Source organism: Arvicanthis niloticus, chromosome 14, assembly GCF_011762505.2.
Source record: "Arvicanthis niloticus isolate mArvNil1 chromosome 14, mArvNil1.pat.X, whole genome shotgun sequence".
Classification (NCBI taxonomy): domain Eukaryota; kingdom Metazoa; phylum Chordata; class Mammalia; order Rodentia; family Muridae; genus Arvicanthis; species Arvicanthis niloticus.
The window spans coordinates 24,474,410-24,495,136 of NC_047671.1; the positions used below are offsets into that span (position 1 = coordinate 24,474,410).

Sequence of the window (20,727 nt, forward strand, 5' to 3'; positions counted from 1 at the left end):
CTAAATGAAGCCTGGACCTCTTTCAGGTGACTTTCCCATTTGATGGAACAAAATTAAAGAGAATTTATCAGTGAACAGCAAAGAATTTAGGTTCTTTTGCAGAATTATTTTTTTGTTTTGTTTTATTTTTGTTTTTTTCAAGACAGGGTTTCTCTGTGTAGCCCTGGATGTCCTGGACTCACTCTGTAGACCAGGCTGGCCTGGAACTCCTGGCTGTCCTGGAACTCACTCCGTAGAACAGGCTGGCCTCGAACTCAGAAATCCACCTGCCTCTGCCTCCCAAGTGCTGGGATTAAAGGCATGCACCACCACCGCCCGGCTGCAGAATTCTTAAATGCAGTTTGTGCCAGCTTTGTCTGAGGAAATCTGTCCAGAGTCAATGAGAACTAGTTATTTCATCACACATGGACATAAACTCTCTAAGTCCCTAGATAGACAAATGCATTGTGGGAAGAGTGAAGGGGATGCTGTTGGTGTGGCCCCAGTCTGCCTACCCTTCACTTTCCAGTTCCATTCCATTCTCTCTTTACTTTACTCTCTACGAGCCTCCAATGGAGCCCCAGCATTGATGTTTCATATGTGGTGATATGAAACACTCCTGAGAAGGCATATGTGAAAAAAACAAACAAACAAACAAACAAACAAACAAACAAAAAAACGATACCTCAGCAAGTTTCAAAGAAATCCACTCCCCAAGGATGAACAAGTAGTTTTGTTAAGCAAAAAGGCACAGTTCCGTTCCAACGGGAGGTGTGGGGGAGGTGCTGTTTGTGGCTGAGTGGGGAATAACAGAAGAGAAAAATACTGCCAAAGGGAGACGTCAGAGTGTGGCTAGCCAAGCAAATCTGACTTTTATAACAAAAGTAAAGTAGGATCTTTAAGCACTCTTGTTCTCTGAGGTCTTGATTCATCCGTAGAATTCTTCTTCGAATGTGGGGTGATAATTTGGGGGTTAACTGCACCCTTAGACAAATGTATGTTAACTGTAGAGTCTGTTTTCTTTTCCTCACTGAAAGACAGAGCCTTGGGCTGTGTGCCAGTCCTGGTTTAGTCCCCATCTGGCCACCATTTTTCTCAACAGTGCTGTAAGAGGATGGGCATTCAAGGTTCCTTTAAGCACAATCTGAGGTGCAGGCTGTGTATACCAAGGGATCTTTGCCCAGCAGGTGATGAGAAGTCACTGAGAACCAGAACAAATCATATTTTGAGGTGTAGAGTGGAGTATTAGAGAGGAAACTGGGTTTTGATCCTCAAGAGACCATGGAGAGTTCTTTCAGAGGCATCTCAGGGACCGTGCAATTCTGTGTAAAACAGACTCAGATGTAGAGAGCACTCGGGGCTTCCCAAGGACATCCTGCAGGGGTCAGTTCAGTATAGTTCTTCACTGTCTCTTTGGCCACCTTCTTGTGTGTCTCTTCTTATGAGGATAATGGAGGGTAGGAAGATAACCGTGTGTGTGTGTGTGTGTGTGTGTGTGTGTGTGTGTGTGTGAGAGAGAGAGAGAGAGAGAGAGAGAGAGAGTTGAGTACTGGCTTGACATGTCTGAGGTCTTGGGTTTGATTCCTAGAACCACAGGATAATGGAGATTGATCTTTTAAAATTATTATTGTATGAAGAGGAAGGAGCGTTTTCATATGCGTGGCCCCGAACGTTCGTCTTCCTCAGCAGACATTCTGTATAGTTATACATCCATGAGTTTCCTGTTTCCCTGTAATCAATTGCTATAGCTTGGCCGCTTGAAACATCTGTTTCTTATCTCATAGTTCTTTAGCTCAGACATTTCATGTCACATGACCCGGCTTAGCATCTCGGTGTCATCTCCTTGGGGAGAGCCATGTTCTTTTGGGAGACAGGGGGGATGTTCTCATGGCTGCCTTCTGCAAAGCTCATGTGACTGGGCCCAGAATTCAGTTCTTTGTAGTTCTGAGATCCCCATTTCTCTGGGCGCTTCCAGCTAGGCTTGCTTGTTCCTCTCAGTCGTTGTGAATTGGTTCAGTTTTAAACCAGGTTGGGAAGCCCTCCTTCAATAAAACTCCAGGCTCCACTTCTCTCTCCCCACACCTAAGCATGTCCTTTCTAAGGGTTCACCTATTGAGCTGAAAAACACCTAGTTATTCTGTGTTTGGTTTGGGGGGGGGGGCGTGATTATTTGTTTGGTTTCCTTCTTTCTCCTCAAGGTGAAGGGCCAAGCCTAGCACAGGCCAGACAACACCTTTGAGCTACACACATCCCTAGAAATAATCTCTTCTTGATTATTGATCAGAGTCTACTATTAAATCTAAAATGCCCCTTTCAGGATGGAGAGATGGCTCAGCGGTTAAGACCATTGACTGCTTGCTCTTCCAGAGGTCCTGAGTTCAATTCCCAGCAACTACATGGTGGCTCACAACCATCTGAATCTGATCCATCTGAATCCATCTGGGATCTGATGCCCTCTTCTGGTGTGTCTGAAGACAGCAACAGTGTACTGGCATACATAAAATAAATAAATAAATCTTTTAAAAAATTAAAATGAAATAAATAATAAAATAAAATGTTCCTTCAAACTAACACCTAGGTTAATGCTTGATGAATGACTGGAAGACAGTGAGTGGGCATCACTGGTGTGACTCCATGGCCTTGAAGCCATGGAGTCTCTGTTCCCACAGAGTCTGCATGAAGGCTAAGTCTAAAAGGTCATGGAGCCTGTCCTACCTTATGCTATTTAATCAGTGCTCATGGAGTTTCCATAGGGAACTTTAGCAACCTCAGATGTGATCTTATGGAAACTCTGGTGTCAGTATTGGTGGAGGAGGGGTTAGACTGGGATGAGATGCTGACAAAACAATGAGAAAATCATGAATGTAGGAGGCATCCTGTAAAGACTTAGAAGTGGTGGAAGGGTGGAAGGCGTTTCTGAGGCTGGCGACTGTGGACTGTAGTACTGATATCAGTCAGAAGCAGCTAGAAAACGGGGTGAGAAATTCGAGGTGGCAATTGTGGTGTGTGTGTGTGTGTGTGTGTGTGTGTGTGTGTGTGTGTGTGTGTGTTTGATTTTTAATTGAAAGTTGTGGGGGTAGAATGTAAATGTAGTGCCCACAGTGGCCATAAGGGGCACTGGATCCTCCATAGCTGGTACGACAGTTGTGAACCACCTACCTGATCTGAACTCAGGACCACTATAAGAGCAAGAAGTGGCTGGAACCATCTCTCCAGCCCTGCATCTTAGTTTTTATTGTGACAGCATCCTAATCCGTAGGTGGGTCTGTTAAGAAAAGCTTTCAGTTTGCCTTTTGGAGTACAATTAAAGCAAAAAAAAAAATTTTTTTTTCAGAAGAATGTTTGGCCTTCCACATTTCTTCTGCAGGTAAAAAACTGAGAGTTGGATCAGGTCTCAAGTCTGTGATTCCACAACTGGAAAACTTTTCCTTTAATAATCAAACATCGAGGTTTGGGCTGCAGTTAGGATTACCTAACCCATGGAGACTTTACCATCATTTGTTATTTTGTCTCCTTTCTCTGCGTATTACGGAAGATAGCACCGGGCACACTGTCTGTACCAGCATTTGTGTCTTTGCAGAGTGCCTGCATATAGGCAAGTATTCCCGTGACTCTACACATGACTGTCTGGATGGACAAAAAGAAAAATAACCTATGATGCCATCTTTAATCATTAATGGGAAAGTAGTTAGTACTGGCACAAGCAGGGACAGTGGTATCGGTAGTTCTAGCTGTTCTAGAGGCTGAGGAGGGGGGATAACATGAGCTGAAGACCAGCTTGCAGAACATAATCACCGCCACCACCACCCCCACACACACCCCAAGATTAAAAGAAACAAAACCAGAACAAAGATGCTGACTTGATTGGAAGGGATTCTCTGAGCCAATGTGAGAAGGGAATCCAGCCACAGCTGGAACATCCTACCCTTCTAGGCAGCCTGGAGGGAAAGATGCTGCCAGCTCACCTGTGCTCTGAGTTATGGATGGAAAACTAAATGGCATTTTTTGTAAATCTTTGGCAGTGGAAATGCCTTTCCCTCTATTTTGAGGCACATTAACTGGGTGTGTGGGGGGTGAAACTCTTCACAAGATATATTTTTGTTAATCTTTTTTAAGTATAACATATGACAGATGCAGATGCATCATTGTACAGCTCAGTAAATGGGTCCTTATAACAAACGTGCAGGTTTATAAAATATACACATGTATATGTGCACACACACAAACACATGTTATTTACATACATACTCAGTAATTATTGCAATTTTATTTTTAAGAGCCAGAAATTTTGGAAATAAAGAAAATATCCACAAGAAAAGAGAATAACAGGTGTATATTCACTAAAATAATATTTATGGGTAATCTTTAAAGACATTCCAACCGGGTCAAAATATGACAGTAAGGGAAAAAATCAGATTTTAAGTATCCACCCAGTGTGGTAGGATCGGAGGCTTACTGACAGGGACTGAGGGAACTGTGAAATGTTACCAGTCTCCTCTAGATGGCGGAATTCCAAGACTCACTCCACACCCCCTTACACACATACACCCCACCCATTTTTAAAGCAGTTTTATTTGTAAATTCTGTTGCCACTTTCAATTTTGAAGGAGGTTTAAAGCTTAGGACATTTTGATTTCTGGGTAACCCTTCAGAGCCACTGACTTGCTTTCTCTGCAGTGTGCTGGGCCCTGCAGAGGCCCCTCAGCACAGGGCTCAGACATGGTTCCCTAGCATTTCTCTCCTGCTTCCCTCCTCAGGTCAGATCAACTACCAGGCGGCCTCTCCTGACGAAGGCGCCCTGGTAAACGCCGCCAGGAACTTCGGCTTTGCCTTTCTCGCCAGGACGCAGAACACCATCACCGTCAGCGAACTGGGCACAGAAAGGACCTACAGTGTGCTTGCCATTTTGGACTTCAACAGCGACCGGAAGCGGATGTCTATCATCGGTGGGTCCCTACCTCAGACTGTCTGAATCCTTCCACCCCATGTGCCTTGTCTCCATTTTATTCAGCGATGTTGAAGTAAATGAGGACATGAATGGACAACTGACCGTTGAAAGTGTCCAGATTTACTGAAAATGGTTTTTTTCCCTCTGTTCTTCACTCTGTTGCTACTCGCTACCCACGTGGACAGCACAGCCGCTGCCTTTCTGAGTCCTGCAATTCTTACTGACCTTCGATAGCCATCGAGCTGCCGAGCCCTCGGTGGCAAGGGCAGCGATGGCCCGACTTATCTTCCTTTATTTTCAAGTATCCTCCCAATACTTCTCTGCTTGAGGCCAGGAAAGAGAGGCCTAAGCAGGAAAGGCTGTGCCCACGAGTCCCAACCTCACCTCCAGTCTAGGCTCTTACAAGCCACCAGGTGGAGATGAAGGTCTCAGTCTAGATTTTAATGTCTTTTTCTGAATGGTTTGAAGCAATTTCCAACCGACAGGAAGTTACAAGTGGTGGCGGTACTTTTGTATGTTCTTTAGTATCGGTTTTTAACAGTGCCCACAGTTTCTCTGTCAGTTTGATTATAGATACAGGTGTCTATCAGATGACTACTTGAAAGTAAATTACAGGTCCAAAACTCCTTCCTTTCCCATACAAACACTACAGAGATTCCCTACCAAGAAGAACCATGGACGTATGTGAGTGGTCAGAACCAGAAACTTTCACTGATATAGCGTTGTCCCCTGAACTCTATAGTGCTGGCCTACAGGCACTTTCAGATCTTATCAGAAACCTTCCTTTTCTCTTCTGTGTCTCCTCTTCTGTGTCTCCATCTCCTTCCTTCCATTTGTTTGGGTTTTGGGCTCGGAGATCGATTAGTGATTTAGATAATCATGCTTCTGAATAAAAAGCAGTTCTTCGTTCTTTGGATCTTTCATATGTTGGCATTTCCAAAAAGCAAAGGCCAGGTTTATTGTAGAATGAATATCCCTTATTTGGGGTTTGTCTACTGTCCCTTAATGCTTATATCCTGGTCACACGTTGTTGGCATGAAGATTACTCACTGATACTGTGCCCTTCTTAAGATGTCACTCTCCAAAGACACCTGATGTTTTAATCTTGTGGATGGTGATGTTACCATTGCTTGGATAAAAATGTGTCCGTAAAATTTCCCGCTGTAATGAGTGGAGTCAGATTTTGCTCAGTGCTTTCTAGGTGTCTAACTGATCATGGTCTGGTGATCGTGGCTGCAACCTACTTCAGAGGACTGAAAATCTAGTTAGCAATGGGGCATATTCTGTGATTATATTACTGTACAGATTGAACACTGTAAGGAAGTGGTCACGGGAGCCTTGGTAAAGGCAATAGATGGCGTGAGCTCAAAGACAGTGAGACAGATTCCAATCCGTTAGTGTGGACAAAGAAAGTTCTATGGACGATATTAGCTTTCACAAAACATTGCACATAGTATGGAGTGCATAATTAATTACTTGTTAAAAGGATAAAGAAAACTGAACTGACCTGGAATGAATATTTTCATATCTGTCTCACTGCTACATTCAGTAAAGATGGCAGCTTGCCAAGTTTATTGAGAGTAGCACAACAATCCACATGACGTGTGTGTGTGTGTGTGTGTGTGTGTGTGTGTGTGTGTGTGTGTGTGTGTGGTGTGTTTAAATAAGAAACCAGGGCTGGAGAAATGGCTTAGTGGTTAAGAGCACAGACTGCTCTTCCAGAGGTCCTGAGTTCAATTCCCAGCAACCAGATGATGGCTCACAACCGTCTGTAATGGGATCTGATGCCCTCTTCTGGTGTGTCTGAAAAAAGAATTACTGTGTACTCATGTAAACAAAATAAATAAATCTTTAGAAAGAAAGAAAGAAAAGAAAAGAAAACAAAAGAAAGAAAGAAAGAAAGAAAGAAAGAAAGAAAGAAAGAAAGAGACCAAACCTAACTTTATACTGCCTCTCCTTTCCTTGCCACCAGTGAGGACCCCAGAAGGTAGTATCAGGCTGTACTGTAAAGGTGCTGACACCGTGATTTATGAACGGCTCCATCGGATGAATCCTATGAAGCAGGAAACACAGGATGCCCTGGATGTAAGTCTCACCTTCGCTGTTTCTGCTGGAGAGTCCACTCATGCCTTCTGGGACTGTCTCCTCAACCACATGAAAACTATGCTCACAGTTAGTGAACCCTTCTGTCACTTTGGTGTCATGGGCTAGAAACACCAAAGTAGGAACGTGACAGGTGGTAGTTTTGCTCTTGCTGCCAGTGTCCCAGAAAATGATGGTGACGCCCTTTCTTAGTATCTGAGTCTACAGGGCTTGTTACTCTTCCAGGGACTTTAAGCAAGAAACAGCTACCCTGAGCTGTAGACTTAATATCTCTGCTGCCAAGAGTTTTACTAAATTCTAGGTAGAGAGTGAAGGAAAGAAAGCATTTCTATTGGGCAGGGTAATGAAGCAAAGTATTAGATCACTGAGTTCCAGTACCTTTGCTGTAACCTGTATACCCCATAGCTGCAAAGCTCTGCCTTAGGGAGCTGCAGGCTTATTCCCTGTTGAGCTGCTAAAATGTATCTGAAATTTGCACTTCGGAAACATCCACTAATTCTACCTTAAGTTATATGATGATGGTGAGATCCTGAGGAGATTATCAAGGCTGCGTCCCTGTTCTGCTTTTTTTTTTTTTTTTCCTGTCTTTTTTTTTTTTTAACCGATCTTGTGCCTTTGGGATGGATACTTATTATACAAAATGAATTATCAATCTCCATGTGCGGAGTGAAGAAAAATGTTCTGCTCTGACACAAAGTTGCAAGAGAAAGCCCACTGCCTGGCTCCCTGAAGTAAAGAGGTTCTTAAGAAAAGGTTGTTTCTGTTCTTTAAGAATCCATTGAGCTTTAGGATCAGCCAAAGTCCTATCAGAGAAACATGTTATTTACCGAGTGGGGTCACACTTTCAGATTATGTGCTGATACATACAGGCAATGAATGAGTTCTCATGAGAACAAAGACAGTGTCATTGAGGTCAACACAATGAAGACCCATCCAAAAACTCCTTGGAACTCAGCCTGTGGTCGTCTCAGCTCTGCTGCCTCAGCTACAGAAGATGGGATTGTGAAGACCTTAGTGGTTCAGATAGAAGCTGTGTGAACCTGTTCACCACAGGAAACTTAGCACAAAACCTTTTCATTAATGTTTCATCTAGTTTGACAGTCACTTGCCAGTTTTAAAATTGATTTGATATCAGTGTTTGGTTGAGAGTTCATAGTTGATTGGACTTGAGACACAGTTTGAGGGAAGGAATCCTGGATTTGCCATGTCTCTGTGTACACCATGATTACATTCTTCATTATTGTCTTAGTCATTAAGAGCAATGGGTTTTGTTTATTTTTGTGACTTAATTTAAAAGAAAGACAGACATTTGCTTGCTTTATCTAATTTGGGTGCTAGAAATAGAAAGTGTGTAGGACCCCCTGGGATCCTTACAGAAACAAAACTGGCAATCCTTCATAGCTCATGGGCTCTTTTTAAATTCTCTCAATATGATACTTTAACGTAAGGTTTCACACTCATTCTATATGCAATAGATCAAGAAAGGTTCTTGAGACCCTATGGAATGGCTCTACAGGGAAAGGCACTTTCCTCCAAGTCTGATGAAACCAACACATGTACCATGGCATGCATGTATGCATGTGTGCACTCATGTACACACATGCACACACACAGTATATAAATATAGTTTTTTAAATAAATTTTTTGGAAAGTAACTATTCCTTGCATGTGTGGGTTTTGTCTTTTAACTAAAACAGATCTTTGCAAGTGAGACTCTCAGAACCCTGTGCCTGTGCTACAAGGAAATTGAAGAAAAAGAATTTGCAGAATGGAATAAGAAGTTTATGGCTGCCAGTGTGGCCTCAAGCAACCGAGATGAAGCTTTGGATAAAGTGTACGAGGAAATTGAGAGGGACCTGATTGTGAGTTCGGCCCTAGTAACTCTCTCCCTGATATTCTAAACAAATTTACATTTTTGTTTTATTGCATCTCTGATAGAAGGAATTCTCTGATATGTAAAGTTGGTGCAAGCAGCTATATCATTTGAATTTTTCTTGTTCAGCAGATAGAATAAAAACTGATATCATAAAACAGAAAACACATTTTTTTTAAAGGCAGGCTCCTTCTTATACTGCCCTGGCTGGCCTATCACTCACTTTGTGGTTCAGACTGGCCTTGAACTTATAGCAGTAAAGAAATTTCATTTGATACTTAAATGGCAACAAACTAGCATTTAGTAATTTTATTGAGAGAATTGCTAAATCAATTTAAAATATAGGAAAGTTTATAGCAAAACAAATGTTTCAAAAGTCATACATGGCTTTCTTAAATTTTTTAAGATTTTTTTATAAGTTCTTTATTTGCATGTATGCCTGCATGACAGAAGAGGGCATCAGATCCTATTATAGATGGTTGCGAGCCACCCTATGGTTGCTGGGGATTGAAGTCAGGACCTCTGGAGCAGCAGCCAGTGCTCCTAACCTTTGAGCCATCTCTCCAGCCCCCACTTTCTTGAATTTATATACAAAAGTGTAATACTGTCTTTAGCTTGAGAAACAGGCTTTCGTTCATACAGCCCCGAAACACAATGTAAGTGAATCTTTAACATCTTTTTGTGCTTGTACTTTTTTATTTGCATGTAGCCCAGGCTAGCCTCCAATTTGTGGATGAGCCTCTACTGCTGCCTCTTTAGTGCTAGATTTTCAGGGTGAGACTCCATACAGCCTGTATCTATACTTGCCTTTTCTGCCTCAGTAAATGAAATCGTTTAAGAAGCACATTTTTTGGGTGCTTTGGTTTGAGATAAGTATGCGGTGTCCCAGCTTTTGATGACAGTGCCAGCCATTGTCATCCTAGCACCAGTCAGCTTAGGAGACTTCTAAGAAGTCGGCAAATTGCATGTAAAGATACTTTTTTTACATGCTAATTTTGTAAATATCTATTCCAGCTCTTGGGAGCCACTGCTATTGAAGACAAGCTACAGGATGGAGTCCCAGAAACCATTTCAAAACTTGCAAAAGCTGACATTAAGATCTGGGTACTTACTGGAGACAAAAAGGGTAATGTATCATTTGGGGCTCACATCTGCTCAGTCACCGTATTTATAGTTGCTATTTCCTTTCCTTTGTCTAAGATGATCTTTATAGACTTCCCACCCGTGGGAATAAAGGTGCTCCCTCCCCTTAAAAATCCTCCTCCTAGTCCAGCCCACCCTGACAGCATCCTTCCCTCTCTCCAGCCAGAGGTGAGCTCCTTTCCTGGAAAGGCCACGCCCCTGTCCCTCCTATCTCTAGCACTCTGCCATCAGTTGAACACAGACTCCAAAGATACAAAATGTTGCTACAACCGATTTGGTTTTCCTGCCTATTTCTTGTGCTAGGAAATCGTTTAGCATTTTCGTTTAGCATTTAAACTTAAAGCTAAATGAGTCGTTGTTCGGTGTTGATGCCTTTTCCTCTAAGTCTTCCTCCGGAGACTGCTGCTGTCTCTTGTTCCAACCCTCTCCAAGAGAAGCACAGCCCTGGCCTTCGACAAATACCTAGTCGCTGTTAATGCAAAGAAGGGAACAGGATCCTTAGCAGCAGCCCTATGTGAGGGTCCGTGGAAACAGTCGTCCTTGCCCAACCCTTAACTGTGTGACTAAGTTACAGGATATGAATGTTTAGTATTTTAATGGACATTGACTGATTACATAAGCAACTTCTAGGCTTGATGATGTAGTGCATTCGATTATTAAGAGTATCTCAAAGTAAACTTTGACTCTGACTTATTTCATTACAGAGGAAAAACTTTGTGGTTTTCATGCACGGCTACAGAAAATAAAAACAGCATGTTTGGTTAAATGTGGTTATAATCACGAGTTGAAAATATTATCAGGAAATCCCTCAAATGCTTAATTATAACCTGAAACTCTTTTAGCCCTGACACAATGCCACCTGTCTTCATGATACACAAGTTGTGATCAAAATACACGTGGTTTATATAAAATTGCTCTCATGCTGTGTGTGTAAGGTTTGTCTGGAATACAAGTGAGTTCACATTTAGACTTGCATTCTAATTGTGTGTGTGTGTGTGTGTGTGTGTGTGCACGCACGAGAGAGAGAGAGAGAGAGAGAGAGAGAGAGAGAGAGAGAGAGAGTGTCTCGCATCATGCACACACTCACAAATACTCCAAAGACCAAAATCTCAAACACTTCTGGTCCCAAGCATTTCAGATAAGAGATACTTAACATGGCTAAGATAAGTAGAAATAACAGTTGACTTAATTTAAATCTGTTGTAGAAACTGCGGAAAACATAGGTTTTGCCTGTGAACTTCTGACAGAAGACACTACCATCTGCTATGGGGAGGACATAAAGTAAGTACCCTCTATGGAAGAATGTAAACAAAGTTCCTGCTTTGGGAGGAAGTAAGGTAGGATACCCTGATGTGAATGGATGCAAATTAAGTACCTGCTTTGGGCCACTGGTGTGAGAGGATATAGTAGCTGGGGGATGGGGAGGTGTTTGTTTGTTTGATGTTTTTTAGTATGATCAAGACTAAGTAATCGGGGCGCCTTTAATCACAGCACTTGGGAGGCAGAGGCAGGTGGATTTCTGAGTTCAAGGCCAGCCTGGTCTACAGAGTGAGTTCCAGGACAGCCAGGGCTACACAGAGAAACCCTGTCTCGAACCACCCCACCCCCCCAAAAAAAGACTAAGTGCAGAAGGCAGAAAACAGAAATTGAAGCTAGACCATGTCCTTGGGTCTTGTCCTCTTCTAGGGACTTCGTCTTTTGAAACAAAACATATGAGGGGGAAAAAAAAAGTCCCAGAATGAAAGTCTCAGTGAGTGATGTCATACAGGTAGGTAGGTCATTTACTGGTAGTCTCTAAGCGAACATGCCTGATATTTCAAGCCTTCTAATCAGTTGCAGAAGACATGGAAACGTGTAACGTAAAGAAAGGCACAGTCTTATTACGGGCTGTGAGCGTTACTGCGGTGCACTTACTGCTGGCTTAATCACTCCATTTATTTCTCAAGCTTTTTTTTTTTTTTTAAATCATGGTTTGTCTAATGGCACGAAGTGGAATTAATCTGTAACACATGTGCTATGTGTTCTAACCCAGGATGCAATGTGAGCCTTTCTAATGCAGTCAACTCTGTAAGTCATTCCAGTGTCTCAGGCAGTTTGCGAAGGTAGATCATAAGGTAGAAGCCTTATGATCCAAATCCCTTCTGTTTGAATAAAAGCACATAAACCATGCCACTTTGAACTTGGACTTTTATTTTTATTTTATTTTATTTTTTGGTAAATACCAATAACCACATTTATTTAAGTGGTTTTTGATTGCAAGCAATTTAGTCAAGTCCCATATGGCTTTATTTACTTTTTATACACAGGATGCTTAATAATTTTTCCATCTCTCTTTTGAAAGAGTCAGATTGGGCCTAAACCAAACTAAATGCCAAGTTTATGCAGACAACAAATCTTATGTTCATTCTCTCAGCCAACTTTCCAGTTATAGAGAGGCGAGCCATCTTTCTCGGTGGTTCTTTGAAATGATTGTTTCCATCAAATAGTTTGAACAGGCAACGTGGACTGGTCTGCTACAGTCTTTTAATAACTTGTAGTACTCAGTCATTTTGAACTTGAAAATGAAAATTAAATTAATGTGTAAGGAAGTTAATAAACGCCTAATCCTCTGGACAGTGCTTCTAAGTTTTTGTTTTTTATTACTATTACGATTATTATTATTATTGTGCCTGCACATATCATGGCACATATGTGGAGGTCAGAGGACAACTTTGTGAAGACAGTTCTCTCCTTCCACCTTTACATGGTTTACATGGGTTCTGGGGAAACAAACTCACTGTGCCATCTCACTGGTCCTGGAACAGTGGTTCTAACTGAGATGGATTTTCACTTTTTGAGCGTCATTGGCAGTATCTGCAGACATCTTTGGTGGGTGTATCAGGAGAAGAAGGTCCTAACCCAGTTCTGGTGGGCAGAAGCTAAGAATATGCTAAACCTTATAGAAAGGACATATTATCTACAAGGTGATGACCTTGTAGAATGGAGAATTATCTGGCTCAAGGTACCAATAGTGCCAAAGTTGAGAAACCTGCTTCTGAAGATGAAGAATAGCAGAGGTGTGTGCTGGATGGGGAAAGCCTCAGGCTGAGTGGGGAGACCTGAGTCCTTAAACCAGATTTCCAATGGACTCCCTGCAAGTAAAATCACATCCTCTCTTTCTGCCTTCATTTCCTGATTTGTGAAATGAGGAGATTGCCCTCTTCTACTCTAAAGCTCCGTGGTCCACCTTCTTATCATATAGAAGTGTTATAATAATTTATATTGATAAATTATAAGGATTTAAAGCAATGAAAAGGCTGGAGAGATGGTTCAGCAGTTAAGGGTGCATACTGCTCTTACAGAGGACATGAGTTCAGTTCCCAGTAACTATGTAGGCAGCTCAGGTACCCGCATATACATGACATATGGCCACACAGACACATACAACTATACATAACTAAAACTAAAAATAAAACTTTAAAACAAACAAACAAACAAACGAAAAAAACCCCACTAAAACTAAAAATAAAACTTTAAAACAAACAAACAAAAAACCCACTAGAGTTCCAGGACAGCCAGGGCTATACAGAGAAACCCTGTCTCAAAACAACAAAACAAAACAAAACAAAAAAACAGTAAAGAACCGATGCCAGATGGTAGTGGTACACTCCTTTAATCCTAGCACTCGGGAATCAGAGGCAGGAGGATCTCTGTGAGTTGGAGGCCAGCCTGGTCTACAGAGTGAGTTCCAGGACACCCAGGACTAGACAGAGAAACTCTGTCTCAAAAGACCAAAAATAAATAAATAAGTTTAGTTAGTTAGTTAGTTAATTTTTATCAAGCACTGAGAATTTTGCAGAGCAGATATGATTTTGAGTATGTGGGAAAAGCCTTTTTTAGGTCATACAATAGTGCGGTAAAATTCACATCAAGACTGCTACCCTTCTGCATATGGACACATTGTTTCCTGCATGGTTATTTGGTTTTTTTGACAAATGGTAAAATACCAAGATGTCCCATGCTGGAGGACTGAGTACTTAGACATTTCTCCACAGTGGCGGCACCATGGCTAAGGGGCATACAGAAGTGCTTAGCATCACAAACTGTTAGGAACATGCAACTCAGAATCAGAGAATACGGCTTATTTCCGGGTGACCAGAAAAGAAAGAAAAAAAAAACAAAATAACAAGTGCAGGTGTGGCTGTGATGATCAGGACTATGATATGTGTCTGTGGAATGAAACATGTGTGGTTGGTAAGAGTTGGTGAGGCTGGGAAGGAGTGGAACACTGGCATGCCTTGTAGGGTGAAAATGTGTGGCCATGGTATGGGCCACATTAAAAATATAATGTTCATAGTGTTTAGTATTCCTGCTCTGGGTACCTACTCGGAAGAGTTGAAAGCAAGATTTTGAAAAAATATATACACAGACACACTTATATAGCATTGTTCATGGTAGCCAAGAGGCAAAAGCAACCCACATATCCATTAAAGTTAAGAGTTTGGTAAGCAAAACTCAGCATAGCCATACAATGGAACATCACTTACTCCTCAAAGGGAAAGAAAGTTTGATATATTGTTGCATAGCTTAATGCATATATAGTGCATTAAGCACTGACGAACTTAAAGACATCAGCCACATGAGCCAATCACCAAACAAGTGAGCTTTACACGACAGACTGGCTCCTCGATGTGTGAATAGGCTCATCTCTACTGAACTACACTCAACATGTGATACATGTCAGGCTGTGTGCTTGGTAACATGATTTCTTCTTAAGTGAGGTCAGAATTAAAGTCTAAGGTCAGGAATGGTATTGTATAACGGTTATCCTAGCACTTGAGAGGCAGAGGCATGGGGATTGAGAAGTCAAGGCTAAATGGTCTACATAGTGAGTGCCAGGCCTATCAGTGATGCATGGTATATATATATATATATATATATATATATATATATATATATATATATATATGAGATGTGTATCTATGTGTGTATGTGTGCTAGAATTAAATATGCACTATCATACCTGGCCCTAGTCTTCAAAATATATATATTTATATATAAATTTAATTTCTAATATGCAATATAATATATTATATACAATTATATATATGAGCCATTTATAGTCTTGTGTTTCAAATTCTTCAATTTATTTTTCCCTAGTTCTCTTCTTCATACCAGGATGGAGAATCAGAGAAACAGAGGTGGAGTCTCTGCAAAATTTGCACCCCCTGTGTACGAACCCTTTTTTCCACCTGGAGAAAACCGTGCCTTAATCATCACTGGCTCCTGGTTGGTGTGTATCAGTAGTGATTCTTCCTTGTCACTCAAGAAAGTTCATTGGGTCCATTCTTGATGGCTTTGCATATTAACTGTCTGTCAATCTAAAAGTCTCTTAGCCTATCACAACAAATGTGACTTTTCTAAGTCTCGATGTTAGAGATTATCTAAAAGAGACTAGAACAAAATGATGAAGTTGGTTATCCAGAAATTTCCACATGTGGGTAATTCCCACTTTTCCCTGAAAGACATGCATATTTTCTATAATTTTATTGTAAGCCTTTTTATCAGTGCAGTGCAATCAGTGTTATAACCCATGACCTTTCCTTCCCAGGTCTCAAATCTTGGGAGTGGTACTCTTGGTATAAAAAAAACTAAAGTGATGGGTGGTGCTTTCTCCCTCTGGTGTCACAGAATGAAATCCTTCTAGAGAAAAAGACCAAGAGAAGTAAGATCCTGAAGCTGAAATTCCCAAGGACAGAGGAGGAGAGGCGGATGCGGAGCCAGAGTCGGAGACGGCTGGAAGAGAAGAAAGAGCAGAGGCAGAAGAACTTCGTGGACCTGGCCTGTGAGTGCAGCGCTGTCATCTGCTGCCGTGTCACCCCCAAGCAGAAGGCCATGGTGGTGGACCTGGTGAAGAGGTACAAGAAGGCCATCACGCTGGCCATCGGAGACGGGGCCAATGATGTGAACATGATCAAAAGTAAGTTGTGCACGGATGGCTTGTGATACTACCTTGCTGAACACAAGTGGTAGGAGCATGGGGGTGGGGTAGGGGGGTGTCTTTTCAGTTCCCAGGGCTGAAGGATCATAAGGCATGTGTCACTAAAAGTGTTTAGCTTTGTCCTGCCTTGACCTACCCTCAGGAAGCCTGTAGTATGCCCAGCAGGAGTGGAACTCGCTGAGCATCATGTAGGAGATGAGCTGTAGCTGGGAAACATTGTTTCCTTTATGTAGCTGGGAAACACTGTTTCCTTTATGTAGCTGGGAAACATTGTTTCCTTTATGTAGCTGGGAAACATTGTTTTCTTCACGTACAGTGTGGCTGATTTTTCTCAGTATGGTTCATTTTTAAGGGCTGAACAAAAAGCTTTCTTTCTTTCTTTCTTTCTTTCTTTCTTTCTTTCTTTCTTTCTTTCTTTAATGTATATGATTACACTGTCACTGTCTCCAGACACATCAGAAGAGAGCATCAGATCCCATTACAGATGGTTGTGAGCCATCCTGTGGTTGCTAGGAATTGAACTCAGGACCTCTGGAAGATCAGTCAGTTCTTAACCAATGAGCCATCTCTCCAGCCCCCGAGCTTAATATTTTTAACTGTTGTTTCTATCCTGATTAAAAACTTAGGTGCTCGGCAAATAAAATTGATTTTTTTCTTAATGCAATAAAAACCCTTGATATGTAATAAATTATGCAAGAGAGTTCTGGCTCAGCATGGACTGTTGTATCCTCCCCACCCCCACTTTGTTATTTATTTTGGGAATATTACTGTTTCTTACCTAAACCCTGCAGAAAACATTCTACCACAGTGTCATGGTCTCGGTCTCCCTAGCAGGCAGCCCATGGTCTTTTCTCCAGATAGAGGATGCTAGGTACTCACCATGGAATAACTGTTATACAGAGAAATGGTTACACCAGCATTAGCGTGTGTTGACCAACCTCTGGTCCTTACCTGTGTCCAATCCTGGTTCTTTGTTCTACCTTTATACTATAGGTAATGTAGGTAGATAATCTCCTAGCCAAAATACTTGGGATGAAGTGTTTCAGATTTTGGCGATATTCCATTTTGGAAAAAAATGCCTGGGTTCTACTCTTTGGGTACTGCTGAGATCTTTTCACACACTGAAGCATTTTAGATTTTGAACTATGGACTCTCAACTTCCATGATGTTATGAGAGCACCCACACCATCTTGACCTGAATATTGCTTCTCTTCTCACCACCAAACTCCCACGTCAGCTGGGGCTTCAGGTTAGGCCCATTTTCTCATCTGAAACAAGAAAATTATCCTCTCTGTTCTCTAACTCTATGATATTACCTTGTTACAGCTAAAGTGAATTATTATGTAACTATACACACAAATGGATACACCACATACACAAATGCACACAGATGTACACATATCACACACACATATACACAGACAAGCACAGAGAAACACATATACACACATAAACAGGCGCACACACACAGGCATACACACTCACATATACACTACACATATACTCACACACACTAACACACACTACACATACACAAAAACACATACACACACTACATATACACAGACACACACACACACTGACATACACCACACATACACACCGCCTGTTGTTCTGGGGAACTTGAGTGTGTCACCTATAACTAGATATTAATTCAGCCTATTTTATGACTCACAAATCTATCTCTTTCTTTCCTCAGAGTCTCCTCTCCTTTCCTCCTTGATATGTGCTAAGAGTCTCCCAGCCCTGTCCTCTTCAGCAGGAGCCATCTGTATGACGTATGTCTTCTTGCTTTTTATCAATGCACACATCTGTTGCCATTGCCAGTTTCATCCCTCTCTGCTATCTGCTCTGTGCCTGTTGCACCACACAGATGCTACTGCCTGCTCTGAATTAGATCCCTCCCTCCTCTGTGGCCAGCTCTGGATTATTGTCCTGCTATGTACCCTTATAAGACTGTACCTGTGTCAAAAGAGTAACTTAAGTATGGTTTTTATTCGGTTCTGATATAGATTTCTAGATGTCCTGGAAGGAAAGAGGCCTTACAGACTTGTCATTTTATTAAATGATGGAGCCTCCAAAGGTTTCCTTCCTGGGTTCACGGTCTGTCTTCAAAAGACGGATAAACCTCATGCAGGCCCAGTTTTCTGAAGTTGTTTTAAACTTTAACTTTAAAATTTGTATTTATTTATTTAGTGTGTGTGTGCATGTGTGTGTAAGTATGTGTGTGTAACTTAAGGAGCATCTGTTTGGGATAAAGCCATAGGAAAATGAGATCTACCTAGAAGTTGTCCAAATAATATCTATGCCTGTTTCTATTCATAAGTTTTCTGCTGTATCAAGAACAATCTACATAAAAAGACAAAAATCCCATTTTCTCTCTCATATGCAGATTCTAGCTTATAATGTTTATATGTTTGTATTAACTGGGCATGAGTATGTGCTAGCTTATGACACTAGAAAGGGAACCATAAGAGGGCTGGGGAGGAAGTGTTAGGGAAAGTGGAGGCGGGCCTTAGTACAAATGAGATATGTAAACAGAAAGGGGGCCATGGGAGAGGGCTGGCTGCTTGTGTTCTTCAGCACATTTTCTTGAAAAGACCTCACTGTCTTTGTTTACATTAATTTTTAAGGCCTGGACAGTAGTCTGGATCCTCTAACTCGAAAATGTATTTAATAACTGGTAGAAGAATGAATACAGCATTGGAAACCAGCTTTGCAGTGTGTGCTCGTGAATGTGTGTATCTTAAAGTCACAGTGTTCCTTTGAAAATTGAAGAAAACATCAGTTAAAATTATTTTGATCAGGACTATTAGAAGACAAATAAAACTGGCTTAAGAAAAAGTTTCATTAAAAAAAAAAAGATATAAGAATGTAGGTCAGTTTGTAGAGTCCTTGCCTATCATGCACAAATTCCTGCGTGACACATCCATATCACCGCATAAATGAGACATAATAGAACAGAATTCCACCAGGAAGTAGAGTCAGAGGGATGGGGAGTTCAAGGCAATCCTTAGTTACATAGTGTGTTAGAGACGGCGTGAACTATATGAAAGAAAACTTCAAAATAAAATCAATTTAGAAATAAGACAAACAAAAAACCAAAACCATGTAAAACTGTCTCACCCTAGCCAAGCTAGGCTTCAGAAAGACATTGGTTTTAGGACTTAAAATTGCTAGGGGAGCCTAATGCCTGTTGGTCTGCCTGCTTGTTTATCTTTCTTACTCTCTAAAGACCTTTGGGGGAAAAAAAAATTCATTCCACACTAAGATAGTTTACATGGTAAAATTCTAGACACTAGATGTAGTTGCTAATTCCAGGATTCCAAAAGGAGAGAATTGGTCCAGACCTAGGTTTTCTATCAGGTAGGGTTCAGAACAGAAAACAGAACCTGGTAATACAGGGTGATAGGTGCCTTCAAAGGCTTTTAACAGACTGAAGAAGTTTCTAGGCTGAGTAGCCTCTGGATAGTTTACTAGAGGAGTTTTTGCTTTTTAGGTCCTTCTAAAGAGCTTCTCAATTGAGAAGCCTTTATGTTTGCCCATCAGTATCTGGGTAGCTGGAAATGGTTATGAACTCTGCTGCAGATATGTTAGAGAGAGAAGAAAATTCTAGGCTCCAGGTCAGCTCAGTTTCCCAGTCATGAGTGGATCTAAACAAAGGACCCCAGTCACAATGAGACCAACCACAGCAGAGTCTGGGAAAGTATGTGGATTTGCTTTCCTGCCTTACTACTTACAACAAGGCGGTTGGCAGGGCTAGTTTTGCAGCATCTACCATAAGTGAGGTGCAGCTGGCTCATCTCTGGCCCATAGGGTGCCTGGGGCTCACCCTGTGGGTGGAAGGGATGACTGATGTGTTGATTAGATAATCCAAATGGAATTCACCATCCACAGGAGATCCTATCACAAGTATTTATGGAGTCCCATCTGGGCTTGGTCTAGCATACTTGTGCCCCTGAATTGAAATCAGGAGCTGGAGGCAGGGGATGGTATGCAAGAGTTTTTGTTTTGCTATAAAAAGTCTTGTGTTGCTCAATGCTTTGCCTTTAAAGTAGTGTCTGACCCGCCATTTTTTTTCCCTCTGCCCCCAGCTGCCCACATTGGTGTTGGAATAAGTGGACAAGAAGGAATGCAGGCTGTCATGTCCAGTGACTATTCTTTTGCTCAGTTCAGATATCTGCAGAGGTTGCTGCTGGTCCACGGCCGGTGGTCTTACATAAGGATGTGCAAGTTCCTACGATACTTCTTTTACAAGAACTTTGCGTTTACTTTAGTTCATTTCTGGTACTCCTTCTTCAATGGCTACTCGGCCCAGGTAATATAACATGATTCCTTTAAAACTATGGGTTTGGTTTTTTTTTTTTTTTTGAGTAGAATGTTTATGTAAATAAAATGCTAGTTCTTTTAAACATGTTATGTATTTGTTTGTTTGTTTACTGTGTGTGTATCTGTCTATGTGTATTCATGTGTGTTGGGGGAGGGGTCACAAGTGCCATAGTGTGTATGTAGAGGTCAGAGAAACAGCTTTGGGGAGTCAGTTCTCTTCCATCTTTAGCTGGACTCCAGGGATTGACCTCTGGTCACTAGGGTTGAGTGATAAGTGCCTTTGCCTGGAAAGCCACCTTGCCAGTCCTCCTGAACTAGTTTTATTTCAATATTATTTGTTGAAGGTTTGCTTTTTTGTTTTGTTTGTTTGTT

At 41.5% G+C, this 20,727-nt stretch overlaps 1 protein-coding gene across 2 annotated transcripts in view; it reads left to right on the forward strand.

The window, feature by feature from the left end:
• Positions 1–20,727, forward strand: part of Atp8b1 (ATPase phospholipid transporting 8B1) — a 133,236-nt gene that overhangs the window by 100,473 nt on the left and 12,036 nt on the right. For both annotated transcript variants that reach the window (XM_034518588.2, XM_076912556.1), the window contains 8 exons: positions 4,737–4,925; positions 6,900–7,012; positions 8,728–8,892; positions 9,918–10,029; positions 11,252–11,327; positions 15,186–15,318; positions 15,717–16,005; positions 20,121–20,344. In XM_034518588.2, coding sequence (XP_034374479.1) covers positions 4,737–4,925; positions 6,900–7,012; positions 8,728–8,892; positions 9,918–10,029; positions 11,252–11,327; positions 15,186–15,318; positions 15,717–16,005; positions 20,121–20,344 — 1,301 coding nt within the window. The remainder of the gene's footprint in view (positions 1–4,736; positions 4,926–6,899; positions 7,013–8,727; positions 8,893–9,917; positions 10,030–11,251; positions 11,328–15,185; positions 15,319–15,716; positions 16,006–20,120; positions 20,345–20,727) is intronic.